At 41.4% G+C, this 18,509-nt stretch overlaps 1 protein-coding gene across 1 annotated transcript; it reads right to left on the bottom strand.

The window, feature by feature from the left end:
* Nucleotides 1-465: 465 nt before the first annotated feature.
* On the bottom strand, nucleotides 466-16,449 carry LOC122131663 (xyloside xylosyltransferase 1-like). The gene is made up of 4 exons (XM_042706298.1): nucleotides 16,187-16,449; nucleotides 15,277-15,936; nucleotides 9,516-9,663; nucleotides 466-908 (listed from the first exon to the last, which is right to left on the bottom strand). Exons 2-4 carry the CDS (start codon nucleotides 15,793-15,795, stop codon nucleotides 772-774), a joined length of 804 nt encoding a protein of 267 aa, XP_042562232.1. The 5' UTR covers nucleotides 15,796-15,936; nucleotides 16,187-16,449; the 3' UTR covers nucleotides 466-771.
* Between the last annotated feature and the right edge of the window lie 2,060 nt (nucleotides 16,450-18,509).

The raw sequence follows: 18,509 nt of genomic DNA, 5'->3' as shown, positions 1-18,509 counted from the left end.
GAGGAACAAGAGGGCCGCACACACTCAAACTTACAGAACAGTGTGGTGCCCAAGAAGGGGTAGCATTGATTTGCTGGAGCACGTGTGCAGGAATCATACATCTAGCAAGTAACTTATTCCATTTTCAGTTTTATTTAGCATTCAGAAGCCTTCAGTCAATACTACACATCAAGTCACAGGGATAATCTGTGTAATAGTTTTTTCTAGTTGAAAGACAGCTTTTCAGACAGCTCCAGACAGCTAATGGACACAGAATCTCAGGCAAGAGGAAATCTATCCTAAATTACTAGTGCTGAACAATACCGACAGACTTTGGCTCTTAGATTTATCCTAATACATAGAGTGCTTGTATCCAACTCTCAGTCATGTGTATCAAAGGGGCAAGGAGGTGTGTGTGTGTGTGTGTGTGTGTGTGTGTGTGTGTGTGTGTGTGTGTGTGTGTGTGTGTGTGTGTGTGTGTGTGTGTGTGTGTGTGTGTGTGTGTGCATTGGTTGGGTACAGAAAAACAAATCAGAAATGACAGCAGGCAGCAGTCACTTTAAGGACTTTCAAAGTCGGATTTTCTCTGCCTTTTCTTTGCCATTTTTGTGAACACTGTGTCTTTAGATATTTTTTTATTTAAACACTGTGTGGCATCCAAACTATACCCAAAGTATAATCTACACCTGGATTCAAAGTACATTTTGAAGTACTTTCTGTCATAATCATTCAACCATACTTCATCCTAAATGTCTGCCTGCTGGTGTAACTGAGTCTGTGTCTGTCTTGTGTTTACCTGTACACAGGCTGCATTTCCCGTGCAATTCCAATAACAGCTTCTGGTTGGAACTGGTTGAACTCCTGGAAGAGGTCTCTGATGTTGCACCGATACTTCAGGTCCAAATCCAGCTGCACAATACGCTTCATATCTGTCAAGAGAAAGCCAAGAGAGACAAGTTTGATTTGGCAATCACACAAGACAAAAAAATGCTGACAATCAGATCTATGTGGAATTTATTTCAACACTGAAAACAATACTATACAAAACTATGAAGGGGTACTATTACCAGATATTACCTAACATTATAGGTCAATGTATCAATTCTTTCCTCTCCTCTTACTTGTGTCATCAATTAGGGAACACGGTCAGGCAGATTCGAAAGGCCACTGATGGGCCTCAGGGAAAACTTCTCCGCTAACTCTCCGAATGTTGTCAAAAAAGGGCATAACTTCCAGGTCTTGAGCTTTGGGTCACCAGATTCAAACAACGAAATATGATTACTAGGCCTTTGACGTTGGTGACGTCAACCGACCCCACAAGGGCCTAATCAAGAGCCTTAAAGTCCAAATAACAGGTCTCGGGTACAACTAAGCGCACAAAACCCACTCCCGAGTGCTGCCATTGTGACGTCCGACCATTCAGACAATACTGTTGACTTGGGAAGGAAAACACACGGTGTGAACTAAGCTTGTTGAACCTAGAACAATGAGGGCTGACCTGACACAAACACAGACGAGACTGCAGCGATTCGCCGCTGGAGGATTTCGGACTGATGTCTGTCCAAACAGGCGCCCGGAAGTCAACTAAAACCGCAGAGTGTCAATCCCCTCTCTTCCACGGCTGCATTAAAAACAAGGAAGTCCCCCACACAATGCCTTTGCATGAGTTCAACAGTCGAAGATAAGAGACAGAGGCTACAGTGGACAGACACCTCATAAGCCTGGCGAAAGACCATGCTCACACCGAGACTGTTGTCTGTTTACAGTAGACTGTTATGTTCGTCACTTTCCTTTTGGGTGGAAGCAAAATCCACATATACAGTTCTGTGCAAAAGTTTTAGGTACTTGTGAAAAAGTTTTGTAAATTCAGAAAGTTTTCAAAATAATAAAATGAATAGGTTTGAATTTATATATTAACAACATACAAAGCGCACGAAACTGAAAAATCAATGGTCAAATCAATACTTGGTATGACCACCCTTCAAAGCGTTACTGATTCAATTAGGTATACTTGTGCAGTTTTGTAAGGCACTCGGTAGGAGAATTTGTCACAATTCATCGATGGACTTTGGCTGTCTCAATTCTGTCGGTCTTCATTAAATCCCAGACTGAATCAATGATGTTGAGTTCAGGGCCTTGTGGGGGCAACACCATCTGTTGCAGGACTCACTATGGTTCCTCTTAGTGGTGACAATAGGCTTTATGACTGTGGCTGTATGTTTTGGGTCATCGTCATGCTGAAGAATGAATTAACGACCAATCAGATGCCTCCATGATGGTAGTGCATGATGGATAAGAATCTGCTTGTTTTTCTTAGCATTGAGGAGACCATTCATTCTGACCACAGCAATGCAGCCACAAACCATCAAAGAAGCTCCACTATGCTTTACTGTTGCCTGCAGACACTCATCCTTGTGGCGTTCTCCAGCCCTTCGACAAACAAACTACCTTCTTCTAGAGCTTAATATTTCAAAATATTTCCAGAGCACCTACTGCCATTGTGCTGCATGCCAAGTCTTGTGTTTTCACGCTTATATGAGTCGCTTGCCATTGTTTCCACATGCGAGCAATGGCTTTTTGGCTGCCCTTGAGAAGGTGGGCCAAGGAAGTGTTTTGCCCCATGTAAGTGAATGGGAGTACGTAACTTTGCGTTAGCTCTTACAGAATTGCTGAGTGCCATATGGTCATACAGTTAGTCTGGGTTAGCTATATAGTTCATAAATGATAATCTATGATGTTTGGTGTGTATTATATTGCATAAATACATTTCAATAAATAAAAAACAATTGTTATGTGAAAAACCTTATGTGCATAAGATGTTTGCACAGTACTGTATATTTTTTAGATCTTAAAATAAAACTCTCACAATTGTGCCACAGAAAAATCTCAATCTGCATTTGTATTACTTGATCTAGATTTCTTTGAATCGTTTCAATTAGCAGCAGTCCTCAACAGTCAGGTCAGGTGTCTAAAAAGTATTGCTGCAACTCACATCAAACCTTCAAGCACAAAATTATTTCACCCACAAAGACAGCAGTGCAGTGAACAGTGAGGCTAAGCAGAGAACAGACGACCAAGAGGTGCCCTAAATCTCAGGCTAACACACTGCAGTGGGTGAAGGGCATAGCGATCAGAAGACTGCTTCTACTAACTAGCTTCCCATTGCCTGCAGCAAAAAAAAATAATTCTTAGAACCACCAGGTATAAAAAAAAAAAAACAGAGCCACACACACCCACCCACCCACACACACAGGTTTCCATGATTTGTGGCAAGTCCTAATCAGGGCACACTGCACACTCCAGGCCTAATGAGCACAAAACGCTAACCGAGGAGTGGTCAAGTAGAGGAGAATGGATTGTTGGAGATCTTAAAGGTGATCATGGCTCAGCTGGTTGAAGCGTGGCACTGTCAGTCACAAGGTCACTGATTCATTCCTCGGTGCTCATAAGCCCAGACAGCGGATATGACCTTCTCAGAATAGTGCCCAATAGATGAATTATTAAATGTAAATGTGTTTTAGAAGCCTGGAGGCTATACTATACTGGTGGTAAAGGGTTCCCTTCTGTGTTAGAAGGAGTTTAATGTCTATTCTCTGTTTGTGGAGACAGAGGGGAAAACAAGTCTTACTTAACAGACTGAACTGTACTGAACAGAAAGTAGGTCAACGTCGTTATGTCCTTAATACTGTGGCTTATGCTTGCCTTTTAGAGCATTTTGAAGAAGCTTAATGAGAGGAAATATACAGTAAAGGGTCCGTTCCTATTATATAACTAGGAATATAGGTCACATGCCATTAGCATGAAAGTATTAGTTTTGTGCTACTTCATCAGAAATATTACATTTAGTTAAGTCTTGGCACCAAAGTAGGTACTTCAAACTGACAGTTTTATCACCCACTTTAATACAATATACAAGTCAGTCTTGATTGATGGATCTAGTAATGATGAAGTGAGTTTCACTGTGTTTTCCACAAGAGTTGCACTAAACCAAACTTTTAACTTATGTAAAAAATGAATGCTTAGTATTCTTTCACAGGCACTGGTTTTTAAAAAGCCTTGTCAATAACATTCAACTGTGAGTATTTCATATCTTTGACGTACATCTCAAAACTTTTTTATATCTCACCAACATCAGTGGTAATCTCTACATCAGAAAAATGAATGGTGTGCCAGGTCTGACCCGTCATGGTATGTGCACAGACTTCAGTGGCTCTCATCACACACTGATTTGCTAAACTTGATGTTCATTCAACTTGAGTGGCGCTTGTTAAGACTCATCAGGTCGGTGGGGAAGTTCATACGAGAGCAGCTAGAATGTAGGTCACAGGACCGGAGGCCTCGCTTTTCCAGCAGCGCAGTCCACAATGCCTTTAACAACAGAGGGCCCACTGTTTCCTGAATACAGGTCAAGACAGTTACAGCAGCTACCATGTGAAGCCTACAACAATGTGATATTCGTGTCTCCAACAGGGAGAGGTGAAAATTGGCAGCCTATATTAAAGTCTGTGTTTACAGCTGTTAAGAATTTGTCATTTTGGGAATTTTAGACAACCTTGTAATACTTTGTTGCGTGACCTATATATTTCACTGGTCTTCCTTGAGATCTATTGGTCACAACTTCTTGGAAGACATGCCATAAAAGATGGCACAGCGTCACCTGCAGCGTCACCTGCATGTCAGCACCTGCATCAAACTACAACCACTGTCCAGCCAGGGTAAAACCGAACCAGCAGGCAGGCAGGCAGGCAGGCAGGAGGGGCATCAATTAATTGGCGGGTTAAATTACATGTTTGGGAAGAAGGCAGAAATGGAATGCAGAGACAGATGTTTCATGAGTATTCGAGTACTCTACATTCTTTAAGAAGCAGTAAGGAACCTTACCTTACCTTCCAAACACCAACATCAGCACAGCTGGCACTGATAAAAGGCTTGCTAACATGTTGACTTGTGTCTTTTGGCAATATAGTTGGCGATGTCGTGCTCTGACAGCTTTTCTTCGTTTTTTCGGTGGGTGCATCAAAGCCCAACTTCTTCACTTGTGATTATCAAGGAAGGATCTACTACCTCGAATCCAACGTACCAACTGTCAGTAACAATACTCTGTGTATGGCACAAACCCACACAGTATTAAAACCCCTTTGAAATCTAAGGGTCAATTTTGTATAAATGGTTTTGATGAAAGGAGATGCTTTTGCCATTTTGGTACACTGGACTTACTGGACATTTGGGTCAATTCACGGAAGGCTCACAGGCAGCACTATGACCACTCACTGGCCCATTTCTCAAATTCCAAATCTTACTGAACTTTTCAAGGCTTTCATTTTTTATTGTCTCATCAAAAAAGCAACATTGCCTTGTCAGACTTGAGATTACACTCTTTTTTTCCCCCCGAGAGAGTCCAAACAAAGTCTTCTCCAGGAGTGAAAAAAGTAGGCTTTCCCAACAGACTCCACCGCCAGCCATGTCACTCAGTGTCGGACCTCCACACCAAACACAGTCTCAGTTCAGGCTCTTATTGACTGAGCCCTCAGACAGGGTTCGATCGCTGGAACAAGCCTGGCGGGGGATAAGGGGATATTAATGTGAGCAGACAGGCCCTCTCTGGGTCGTACAGGGAAATGCACAGTGATTCCTCGAAGGCCTCCAGGAGGGGGAAGGGCTGGTCTTTTGAAGTCCTGTCTCCTGGCCAGAGGGTTGTTTTCAGGCGGCACACATACACACCTATGACTGTGCTGTTCATGGGCGATGGGGTATGGGAAGTGCCGTGTTGAAAGTAATCACATCCCCCGGTTGGGTGTTGTGTCAACTGCAGCATTGGTAAATGTGCAACAATTATCATTTATCCTGACTTCTAGGAGTCACAGAGCATAGATGAAATATGCCCAGGCAAAGTGAAAAAGAGGAAAACGGTCCAAATGACATCATGAAGTTGTATCTTTGTGATAGCCTGGGCTTTGCATATAAATGGGGAAAGAGTCGAAAGAAGTGAATAACAGGGGATTCCAGGCTCCTGACTGGAGAAAATTCCAAGTGAGATCCTCCATATTTGACAAATAACACAATGGGCATTTTCTTTTCAACATTGAACCTTGAGAGAGTTCCTGGAAGAAACCACAATGAAGTTTTGCCCATTAGCTTCCGGAGTGTGCCAGGCTTGAGTCAAAGGCCATCTGTTCAATGTAGGCTTGAGTTGCTTCGCTCTGGAAATCACACATCAACACCTCGCTTTGCTGCTCATGTTGTCATTATAGCTTCTGACCTTGTGCAAGTGTGGGTTGGGAGCTGATAAATACATTACCCATTAACAAATGATGGCTGGGCTATTAACATACAAAAACACCACACGTGTGTCTTTTGGTGTGGGAGCAGTCAACCTATTTCTTGGTTGGAGCGCTCACAAGGACACTTGAGTTTTCAGTAAGCCATTCAATCTATTTGATGTCTGAGTGCATCCCTGTTCCTGTCTCTTGCACTTTCTCTCTCTGACAGAGAGACAGAGAGGCACACGCACAGACACACACAGACAGACACACACACACACACACACACACACACACACACACACACACACACTCTTCTTCTTCTTCTTCAAAGACCCCGGGACTCCAGAGTGCTCGCCAAAAGACTTGCCACTTGGTTGAACTCTGAAAGGAGTTATTCTGGTGCAGATCTCCAGCAAACACCAAGCACAGCAAAGTAAAAGTAACCAAGTAAAAACACCAACCACAGCAAACGCTTAGAACCATTTAAATGTTGGCCTTTGTAACAATTGAAAGCACTCTGGAAAAATATATAACGTCAACCACAGAAATCCATCCTCTACCAAGGGTGGATATAATTAAAATTCATGCTACTGGATGGGATGATTTTTCAAAATTGTATAATTATTTCAAAGTGTATAGTTCATTTGTTATCATGCCGAGAGCAGACACAATAGACATGTAGGGCAGACGTAAAAGGGTGCCGGAAATGTTTGTTGACTTTCAACTATTACAGAGCCTCCACGTGGCAGAAGTGTTCACCCATGACAATACCTTCACCGGTCAAAGTGTTTTGTCTAGTTGTCTGGGAATACAACTTCTCTGTATCTCCTGGGCTGGTCTATTGACTGGTCTTCCATGAATGGCACAAATGTGTTGACGGCAACAGAACACAAATGGCACATGTTGCCCCGTTAACCGCACCCTGTTTTTCTAAAAACATCTCGAAGGAAACTCAAGTGCACAAAACACAGGAACCAGGTTACTAGAGGATGTCAAAAAAAAAAGAGAGAAATACAGAAAAAGAAAAAAAGAAAAGAAAATACAGCCAAGAGGCAGAAATGAAGGCCAACGTGCAGGGATGACATGATCTCTGTATCAAATGCTGGCGTCTACAAGAGCTCCACCTATTCTCACTCCTCCCCTCCCACATCTATTTGTTTCCAGTAACTCATAACTCGAACTCCTACGTTATACTGATCAAACATTTCACAAAAAAGCAAAACGGAAAACATTACACATGTCGCAGTCGATAAGCAGAAGTGGAAAAGATCAAATCAGCCTAGATGAGCAAAACAATCGGGATATTACTGTGCTGCAACTAGGGTGCATATCATTAAGGTGCGACTAGGGTGCATATCATTAAGGTGCGACTAGGGTGCATATCATTGACCTTAAGGATGAATGCCAATCATCAGAAAGAAAGCTTCTCTCATAATTTTCTCTTGCACTCACTTTTGTTCTGTAACCTCAAACCGGGCCCATGGCCTCCAGTCCTCAGTGTCAGTACAGATGGTGCTGCACAAAAGCCTGAGTTTGGGTGTGAAAGGGGCGCGCCCGCAGAGGCCCGGTGCAGCCTGAAGTGGAGCGAGCCAGATGACGCAGCAGCGGAGTGAGTGCAACTCCTCACTGCCACAAGCAGGCTAAACATCTGCCCCTGCAGTGCTCTCCCACCAACCCCATACTAATACATCAACAGACAGAAAGACACAGACAGACAGACAGACACACGCACGCACGCACGCACGCACGCACGCACGCACGCACGCACGCACGCACGCACACGCACGCACACGCACACGCACACGCACACGCACACGCACACGCACACGCACACAAAATGTACAAATCAATGCCTTACTATTTGCCAGCAGCTAGGACGCAGCTCCACTGACTACTCTGGTGCAAAAAAGGCTCAATGTTGTGGCAGTGCTTAAGCGGTACAAATCTAGCATTCTACTTGTTCAGTCCTAATGGACTTGAAGGACCTTCCCCAATTTAACAGGATTACTCTCTGAAGGCTCACATGAGACGAGCTACAGTCGGTTATCTTGGAGGTTTGTGGTTCTTTAATGAAAAAGCATCCCTCCTAAAAAGGAGTCTTCAGCCTCAACACTAATAAGTTACAGAAATACTGTTTTGGATGACTGGTTGATAAGATCAAATGAAGACTGATACATTTTAAATAGATAGATGACAAGATTGATAGACAGAGAGACCGTCAGACAGACAGGTAGAGAGACAGGTAAGATACATAAATACATATGGCCAAAATCACAAAGAAGTGCCCAGATGTAAGTAATGTCCCCCACAGTGCCCTGGTGTAAGTAAGTCATGTAAGTAAATGGGGAATATAAAGTTACTTGAAAACCAATGAGGCGTTTCCCAGAGCCTTGTCAACGCTACGTCATTGGTACGTTTTACCATAAGCTGTATATAAACTTTTCGAGGCGTTTCCCAGAGTGTCCTTAGCTAGCATATACCTTTTGTAAGAGATGCTAAGTTGGTCTGGACCACTCTACCTTAACAGAGCTTTCAGATTAAACAAACATTGTAAAGCCTACAAATGTTGTGTCGGTGTCATATGCATTTACTGCACTGTAAGACCAAGATATGTATTACATTACATTGTGTTTCATTCAATAAAAAGAAAAAACTCCCTTGTGAATACAAATCTATGAGTTACATCTAGCCTACAGCCATCCTTATTTGGGTTCTTTTTAAGTATTTCTTGTTGATGTTCTTTCTATTAACGATCACCTGCGCTCCAATCTGAGTCATGCCCATAATGCTCACATCACACATTCTCAACCCTACGTGAATGACAATAATCAATTCCAGAAACATGGATTCACTCTCTTAAGGTGTACATAGGAAGGTATCTCTTAAACTCTTAAGAGATGGTTTGGGAAACACTTGTGGAAAAATAAACAACTTTAGTAACGTATTAGAGTCCTTTTTCATTTGTTATGGTTACCTTTATTTGTCATTTGTTATTTGTTATGGTTACCTTTACCCTTTATTTGATATGGTTATCACTGTCCAAAAATATTTGAAAGTAGCTGATAGGCTGTGTTGATAACTGAAAACATAAGTGCACCTGTCAGACGGTCAGAAATCAGTACGTTTCGTGACTGATGTAGCCTATATTGTATATTTACATTCACTCTATGGCTTTTGACAATGCAGATGCTATATGATATGTATATACACAGTATATATGTGTTGAGCACATGTCGGGGTTATTCACAAGAAAAACACAGACACCCTCCTCACCTGCTGGCATGATCCGATGCATGGCCACCGACAGGAAGAAGATGGAGTCGCTGTAGTAGGCCCCAGAGCCTGCACTGAAGTGCTTCTGCATCGCCTCCACGATGGGGAAGAGCTTCTCCGTCAGGACTGCCACATCATGGAACACCACCTGCAGCATTAGAGGACACAAATCAGCATCTGTCCAGGCCAACTGGACAACGCGATGCCATAACCACTGACTGACACAATGACTTCACTTCAGTCGGCTTGGACTTCAGGGCACATGGTCATTGCTTTCAAATATAATCTAGAAAAGAGAAGCTATAGACAGTGAACATCACAATTACAACTAAATCCCTTGAGGAAAATGTACAGAAGATATACACTAGCTTTTCAAACCAACTGCCAAACCAAACCAAGCTACTGAAAACAGTGGGTGGATCGTACGTGTGGGTGGGTGTAAGCCAATATGTTGTGGTTAAAAATGAATATGAAAGCAATATGTTAACTGAAAGCTGCCACACATTCAAGCTTTCACTTGACTTAAATGATTTTTTTTTGGTACTATTGTATAGTTTTTGTACTATTGCGTTGTAAAACTCACATCATGTAACACTACCGCCTAACTATGATGGGATACTGTCCAACTTTAGCTGTTACTACTCATGTCAATGATTGAAGAATATAATGCATCATACTATGACTTATATTGAGCACCAAGGGAAAGCACTGAAAGACTAAAAGTATCATAAGACATGTAATGTGCTGCATGTGAAACTCATCCGCTTTCATCACTTGAGAAATAAGAATTATTCACAAGAACACATCCACACTCCATAATTATATATAAACCCGTGTGTGAGAAGTGAGACGAGGCTTGCATTGCTGTCAGGTTTGTACCCTCAGGGACACTGTAGTTACAGTAGTTAGAGTAGATGCTGTGTTGTCAAATCATTTGGTTAATTCTACATGAAAACCCCATTTTTAGTCCTTTGATTGAGAAGGCTTACAATCCATGTACAATACTTTTTAACAAGGATTTTCCAGTGAGTGAACTGAAAAAGTAAATAAATGGAACTGACATCGCTGCCGTTTGCTGAGGATATCTTGACATTTTCACTGCAGCCGGTCAAAATGTTCATACAGAACATGCACGATACCCAAATGCCAAAGTGTTCCCCTTTGCAGGTGACATTCCACCGTTTCGTGATGACTCAACATCACCTTAACCCACCTGTGGCAGAAGGGTGCAGATAGCATACTCCCACACGACAAGCTTTAAACATTGGAGTACATAAACATAACTACATATCCCAAATTAATAGTTTTTTCATATTTCAATTACATAAAAATTAACATATTTCTGTCGATTTTTTTTTATGAAACAGTCAGGGAAAGAGACACACAGATGTACATAGTATCTGAGCAGAATGTGATGATGTCATAACACAGAAGAGGAAGTGAATAAGGGTACAATATTCCACACCCTTCAGTGACCCTGTGTCTCTATACAGGCCCTTAAACCCTAATCCCAAACTGCACAGGGATTTGCCAATGAAGCAGGAGTGCCCATCAGATAATGTAGATCCCCCACCAGATTAGAGAAAGAGGATTGGAGATAGAGTAACCACAGATTACCATTAAATCTTTTATTCCATAGGAAACAAATATGTTTAAGAGTGTCTTGGATTACCAGCCCTCTCCCACATTAAACAGCTTTGGAAAATTATGTGGTACAAAATTCAAATTTTGGATTAAGCCTGTGCGGGGATATCTGTGCATATGGGCTATGAAAACATTACTTTCATTTTTTTCAACGCAAATATGGTCATACTCAACAGTGTTCCATTATACTTAAGCTCCATTTCCATCAGAAAAATGACTATGCTTATTTTTCTAATTTAGTAAGTTCCAAAAGTGAAACTGTTAGCGCACTACATACAACCTTCTTTAAAATATGCCCTTAAAAACTGCAAAATCTAAACTCACCATCTAATATCCAGCAGTAAAACAATGCAATGTCTGACATACAGATTATAAAATCTGCTGAAGCACAAGGACCTGACAAAAACGAATTCATTGAAAATGTATTTATTTGCAGTGAGCTCCATATGATACGAGATTTAAAGAGCAATCAAATCACTCAGCTGGTCAACAAAGAGGAGTTGAGGATGGCTTCGAGCTAAATAAAAGAAAGCAATACATGACTTGTAGTCCTCCAGCAAGTAGATGGACTGTAAGTATACATGTACTACCAATATAACACATCATAATGCCACTCAATAACATTATTTCATTTATAGCCTAGGGTGTGGACAATGTAGTTATCTTTGTGGTATTGTCCCAACACTGCCTTTGAATATTTAGCTACATAGAAAAACCAAAGAATGTGCAGATACAGTGAAAAACAAACATAATGTGATCACTAATGCAAAACTCAAAAGTAACAATGCCTTTGCAGACCGTTGTTGATGTTGTGTATTGGGAGAAAAAAAACTAAAAACGACCACATAAGCCTACATGAAAACAGCCCTGTCTGCAATCATGGTGTCAGCACGGCATCCATCAGTAGCCATAACGACAGCTGCTTCATGCATCTAGAGGACAGGGGGAAAAGGACGTCCCAGTTTCCCCTGTTTAATTATGCCCTCCACCTTGATTAGGGGTGCACTGCACGGCCGCGCATGAGACTTAATGTGAAGTGACACTCAGTGTCAAAGTGGTGGTGAACAGCCTCCGGATCAGTTCAGTTTGGAAAAGGCCCAGAGAGATGCCAGTACCAGGTCTCTGACTGCCAGAGAACATCAGTAAAAGCCTCTATCGAATGGCGATTGCTGGGTCTACTAACTTCACTAATAGAGTCCGGGTGAGTAGGAGATTTAAGCTTCTACTAAATATGTGATATGTGAAGCTCTGTTCACACAGCCTACTGGAAAATAATTACTTCAGACACGGAGTAGTTAACCGTCTGCCTGCAATCCTCCACAGAGTAGCAAGGGTTAGAGGCAGAAGGAATGGCAAGGGAAGTGTGAGAAGTATAACAGTATATATGAAGGAGAAAAGGTGATCATGGCGAAGAATGAAGTTTATAGCCATTTAGTTTAGTGGGCTCTCAGGAAGCAATTGTGGAATGATTGCCTTATCCACAGTGGTCACTAACTACCTTAATCTTCATAACAGGCTGGGCACTGATTGCAGGAATCCCGGCTGAGAGCCATACAGGCTACTATGCATCTGTGCTTAAAAGCTTCATACAGAAATTCACCATGAAATAAGGAGGTTACGTTTAAACATACAAGTCATTCCATAAGAAAACCTTTCCATGAATCCATTGTTGTTGAGTCATGACTGAATGAAAAGAATCTGAGAACTTCCTGTCCATAAAAAAGAAAAGAAAAATCAAAGATCCAGCTTCGCAAAGTCCAGAGACGAGGATACATTTTGAATAAAAGATATAGCTTTTGACTATGAGAGCTTTGAATAGACAGTGAAACCCTATGCAATCATGCACTTCACACCCTTCCATCACACTCACTATATAGCCCATGTGTCATGTGACAGGCTGCTACAACCAATCAGAGGTGGTGCACAAAAGAGGAAGCCAAAGTTGGGCAAGATTTCCTTTTTCCTGAGCAGCAGTGAAGCTTGGCTCCTCCTGACGTGGAGCAGGAGTGGGGTGGAGAGGGGTTATTAGGGGGTGGGGGTAACAACCAGGAGAGTTACCTTACCTCTAGAGTTCCCAAAGCCCTGCTAACCTGCCATACTGACCGCTCCTGGGATGAACCATCAGCCCAAGTGAATAACATAAAGCCAAACAAGTTCTAAGCCCACGTGGTCCCAGGGAAGGTTTGGTTTTAATCCTGGCGTGACAGCCTTGTCCTGGGCTATACTGTGTTGTATTTTATTATTGTGTGATGTTTCATGGCTGGAATTGCATGGCGTGAGGTGCAACATCAGTGAGACCATTACTTTTGTTGTTAATTCAAGCCCAAGACACAAGGACTAGTTCTAGATCTATTTTGGGTGGACTGAAATATGAATTCTACACACAAACCAAATTACTTTGGGAATGTTGCATTCAAAGTGACTGGTGTGCTTTTTCTCCAGAATAAGATACTAATATTAAACTGTTACTGGTAATTAAAACATTATTCATTCTGAGTGGGATGGTCAGATTGTGCAAACCAACATAGATGGCATACATTTAAATCACATCACACAGTACATGGATAGAGTTTTAGCTATATCAGTGGTCTAAAACGAGCATGCAAAAAACATAATTTCTCTTATCAAGCATGTGGGAGAAATGGGATAAAATGTAGCCTGTAACTGAGGAGTAAAATATCCTGTTCAGTTAAATCATAAAAGACGTCAAACCTTAAGCCTTGAGGATGAAACCACCACCAATGTGTGGGGACAATATGAGGGAAACGCCACTCTCCTGAGATCGTTGTTAAATATAGCCTATGAGTGCCGTGGAAACAGAAGTAAAATGCTAAAAATGCAACAGAGCACATAAGAGCAGGTTACCGCCCACAAGCTTCAAAATGATGTTCACTGTATATGTATCACTTGCTAATACATGCATTTTAAATGCTGTTTAAATATATTTAAGATACCAATTTACATTCAGTGTTCAACATCAATAACCCTAACCTATTGTCCCTGCCCACTACATTACTAATTCATATGAACTGCTGAAAATATATAAATTCTTGTTTTTGTAATTAACATCCATATGAGGGTGAGGATTCATCCTGTGTACCCATTTGAAAACAACTCCACGGCTGCAGGCTATGAAATAAAAGTGGGATTAATCAAAGTGCATTGGCAACACATGGTGGCACGCTTGGAGTGGATTACACTAAACAGGATGTCACTGTTAGCTCCACACTCTTCCTATAGTGTATGTCTGCTGATCTGAAGGGGGAGGTGGGCATGGGTAAGAAAGGGCTGGATTATATGGGTGGGTAATCTGCCTCTCTGGCTCCTTGCCACCTCTGCTAATCCACACAAACTGCCCCCATAGATCCAGGCCTAGGGATCAGCCTGAGCTAAAGCAAAGATGGCAGCTATGGATGAGCAGCAGTTGTTGTTTTTAAATGTTTCATCACAGTTAGTTGTCCAATTATAACATAGCTCATATTAACATATTTCTGTCCATAGGCAGATGCGTTGGGATGTCAAAGAAGACTGAATTCACAGCAGAAGAACCAACGGCCACAGCATCATATGAACACATTCCAGAGATACCTGGCTTGTCCAGACTATGAAAGCCGATGTGTTCTCATTCTTCCATTCATGGTATCTTAATTGACAACTACTCTGCAGCATCATGAGCAACAGTGGCATTCTTTGCATAGCTGGAGAGACTATGAAGAAACAAACCAGCTCGTGTGCCTGTGAGGGTATGATCAAGAGGTAGCAGAATTATTTAAAGGCCAATACTGCCCCCATGTGTCAAATAGGACTACACTAATGCAACTGTCTGGTATGTATATGTGTACCCACAGCAACAAGGAAAGAACCACCTACCATTTAAGATGATCAACACATTTTAAATATTTTTTCCTTTGTTTTGAATGTGGTCAGTAAAAAAACATGGAGCTTCTATAGTTATATATAGGCTTAACCTTAATTGTGATAGACACTGGATTTGATAGGGCTTATACGGCCTTTCTACTTTCTAACCAGCAGTAACATCTGTCATTTTATAAATGAGTCAACCTATTTGGAATTAGGCTGTGCCATGATATCCCCCGCTTGGCAGTGATCTACTCACCTCATACTTAAAAGAAGCATCCAGCAGCAGCTCAGGCAGCAATTGCTTGCCTAGTTCCCGACTCGCCTCGTCACTCACAAAGTGGAGCACTAATACCTCCTCTTCCAGAAAACGCCCATGTTTGGCCATCGAAAGCATCGCCACCTGGAACTTGGCCTGAAGGCCCCTGCTCTTGTCCACCTTAGTAAACATCATCAGGGCATGGTAACGCTGCATCCCCTCAGTCTGGCTATGCGTCCTCCTAGGCCGACCTTCCTCTCCTTCCCCAGCTGCCCCCACTTTTTCCTCTTCATGCAACAACCTGGTGTCCAGTGACAGGTCAGCATCGTTGCGATTGGAGTTGTGGCTTGCCTGGGTCTGTTTGATGCGCTTGGTGGTGCTGGAGAAATTCTGTCTCTCTGATCCGAAATAATAGAATGCAACAACTGCCAAGGCAGCGGCGAGCAGGAGGACGATTTGGTAAGATCTAAAAGTGCTGATCCTCCCCATGATGCTGGTAAACAAACGCAGGGCACCCATTGCCCTAACGGTCCAGGTTCGATAGCTACTCAGCTATCTTAACTTGACACTTCTAGGTGCCAGAACGTTCGTGACACTTCTGAGGAGGGTAACTACTATACATTCCTGTCACAGCCGATCATGCACAAGCCGCCTGTTCATCTGTGCAAGTGGAGAAAACAATATGTGTCATATTAATGTGAACATGCTAAGTTTACAATACAAAACAACTTGTGTTTTGAATGTTACGTCAACTCAGACTTACAAACATGATAGCTAAACCTTTGATTTGTACAGGATGTTATTACGATCTAAGTAAGTAAAAGGTCAACGTCATCACATTACTAAATGGTGGCTAAGCGTGACATCAACATTTGTGAACATTTCCTAACCAGAATGATCACTGACCTACCATGCAGGCTGTGTTTGAATGAAGACATGCGGCCAGACATCCAGATATCTGCTCCAATAGCCCAATAGCAAAAACGGCAGATACCTCGCTACATTTTGCCAGCGAATATTTACAATGTACTTCTGGTTATGCACAAAAATGTAAATAGGTTTCGCTTCATTATGCACTACTTTTTAGCTACACAGAAGAGACGAGTGTAAGAAACTGCGTAACGTTAAGACTACTTTGAAATGTTTCTTACGAGGGAAAAGTTCTTCCGGGTCATTTAGCACAGACTGGTGGCTATTTCGTGCTAAAACAACGCTGGAGATGCAGATTTTTCTAAACAAAGTGTCAAAATAAAAGTCAGACCTGAAATGGGCATTTGCCACGGCTTAATATTACGTATAAATGTTGTGTACAGAAGGCGAGTTATGTGGCATTGTGTCAATCATATCACACGATATATCATATTGAATATCATATTGTCTTGTTTTGTCATGTGGTGTTCATTTATAGACTGCCGACAAAGGAAAAGCAGGTAGTTTATTATGTAACTGTAGGCTATTGTGTAATTTAAAATTTTTATTTATTTTATTGTATGTATAATTGTATTTCAGGATGGTGAAGACAAGATGAAAGTAGCCTTATAATCGTATTGTATTTTCATGAGCACAAAGAAATTAGCATTTAGGATGCTATATTTCTTTCATCTTTTATTTTGGATGGAAATCAAAGTTGTGTGCACTGAAGTGCATAGGCTAACCAGTACAACATTATAACATGTAAAGAAGTCAGTGCAATGAAAAAAATATTTACACATAGATTCCACATTCATCCACTTTGTAATAGCATTTATATTATTCTCCATGGGGGCAATATCACATTATTAGTAAGAAATTCACACATTCGGTCAGTTGTACAGTGTCATGTGACACTGTCCATATCCATCACATTAAATCCATCAAAATCTTTAAACAAACAGAGTTTATAAATGGTGTTAAATACTATCATGGCTGTTTCTAGTCCCCCCATGTACCCAGATGTATTGTCAATCTTTCTTTTCATGTGATGGTCTTCATCAATCTCTTCATTGATAGCTCCAAAATCATCATCCTGTGCTGATTCCTGTGCTGTCTTAAAATCATCTATTGCTTTGCTGGCCAACTCTAGCAATTCCTCTAATCCTTTTTGGCTTTTAGTTTCAAGTGAATTTTATGAACTTGTCTAATTGTATTCTTAGAGTAGTTTATCTCCCTGGCATCATTTGCCCATGTAAGTGCCAAGGAAAAGTCCTTTTCATTCAGATAGAAGTGTCTTGCCAAAGGTTGAGGAATTGTGTAGTATTGATTAAATCTGTGAGATGCTGTGGTGAAGATGTCTTGGATCTTCCTCATTCCTTTCTCATGCTTCTCTTCATTATTAATGTACCCAATTAAAGGTTAAAATAAGGTGTCCCTTTCGTCACCTTCTGTTTTGCGTTGACGTGTAATCAACATGCTTTTGACAGACTGCAGAAGAGCATCTTTTTCTATACCTCTTTTGAAAAACAATCTCAGATCGTGGAGAGTTGGGCCTTCTCTCTAGTTCATCAAGGCAGGCCATGGCGATATGGTTCATGGTTTATGAAGAACTCAAATAGCTGTGTAGTTTCCAGGTACTGAAACTTTTCTCTGAATGAGCCATGACAAATAAGGCTCCACTCCCTCAAGAACAAATATTTTTCCCTAGTAGGAATAAATCAATGTTTAAAAACAGCACATAGATTCAGAGATGTTGGACTCAGTGTTGATCAGTGCAAGAAAGGACAGAAGCTGTGCCTGTTTACTCTCTGGATCAAAGCCTTTCAGGGTGTTTGAGACATTTTTCATGAGTCCAACTCAGTTTCCTGTAGCCTTGCTCAGTCTTTGAAAGATGTGCGGTAAGATACTGGGTCCTAATTTCATTGACAGGCAAGTCAAGTCAAAGTCAAGGTAAAGTTAATTTAATAATTTGGCAAAATAATTTTGCTAATTTAATACTATGAGCTAGATCCTAAGCACAAACATGGGTGGCTCAGTGCAATGCTCCCACATGCCTCACGATAGCTTTAGTTAATGCTTGTTGCTCGTCAATGAAATTAACTCTACTACCAATTAACTCTTTATCATACTATCTTTGTACATGTCTTTTGGATTTGTGGAGCGTAAGCAGTTCAGAATGGCAACTAATGCATTTCAAGAAATTTCTTCTCTTCTCCTGGCAAATGGAATCCACAAACTGGATGACGAAATAGATTAAGCATAACACATGTGCTTGTTGGATTGTTGGTTGTTGGAAGTTTAAATTGGTCAGATAAGTACAT

Source organism: Clupea harengus, unplaced genomic scaffold, assembly GCF_900700415.2.
Source record: "Clupea harengus unplaced genomic scaffold, Ch_v2.0.2, whole genome shotgun sequence".
In the NCBI taxonomy this organism is placed as follows: Eukaryota; Metazoa; Chordata; class Actinopteri; order Clupeiformes; family Clupeidae; genus Clupea; species Clupea harengus.
This window is presented reverse-complemented; position numbering and strand designations above follow the sequence as displayed.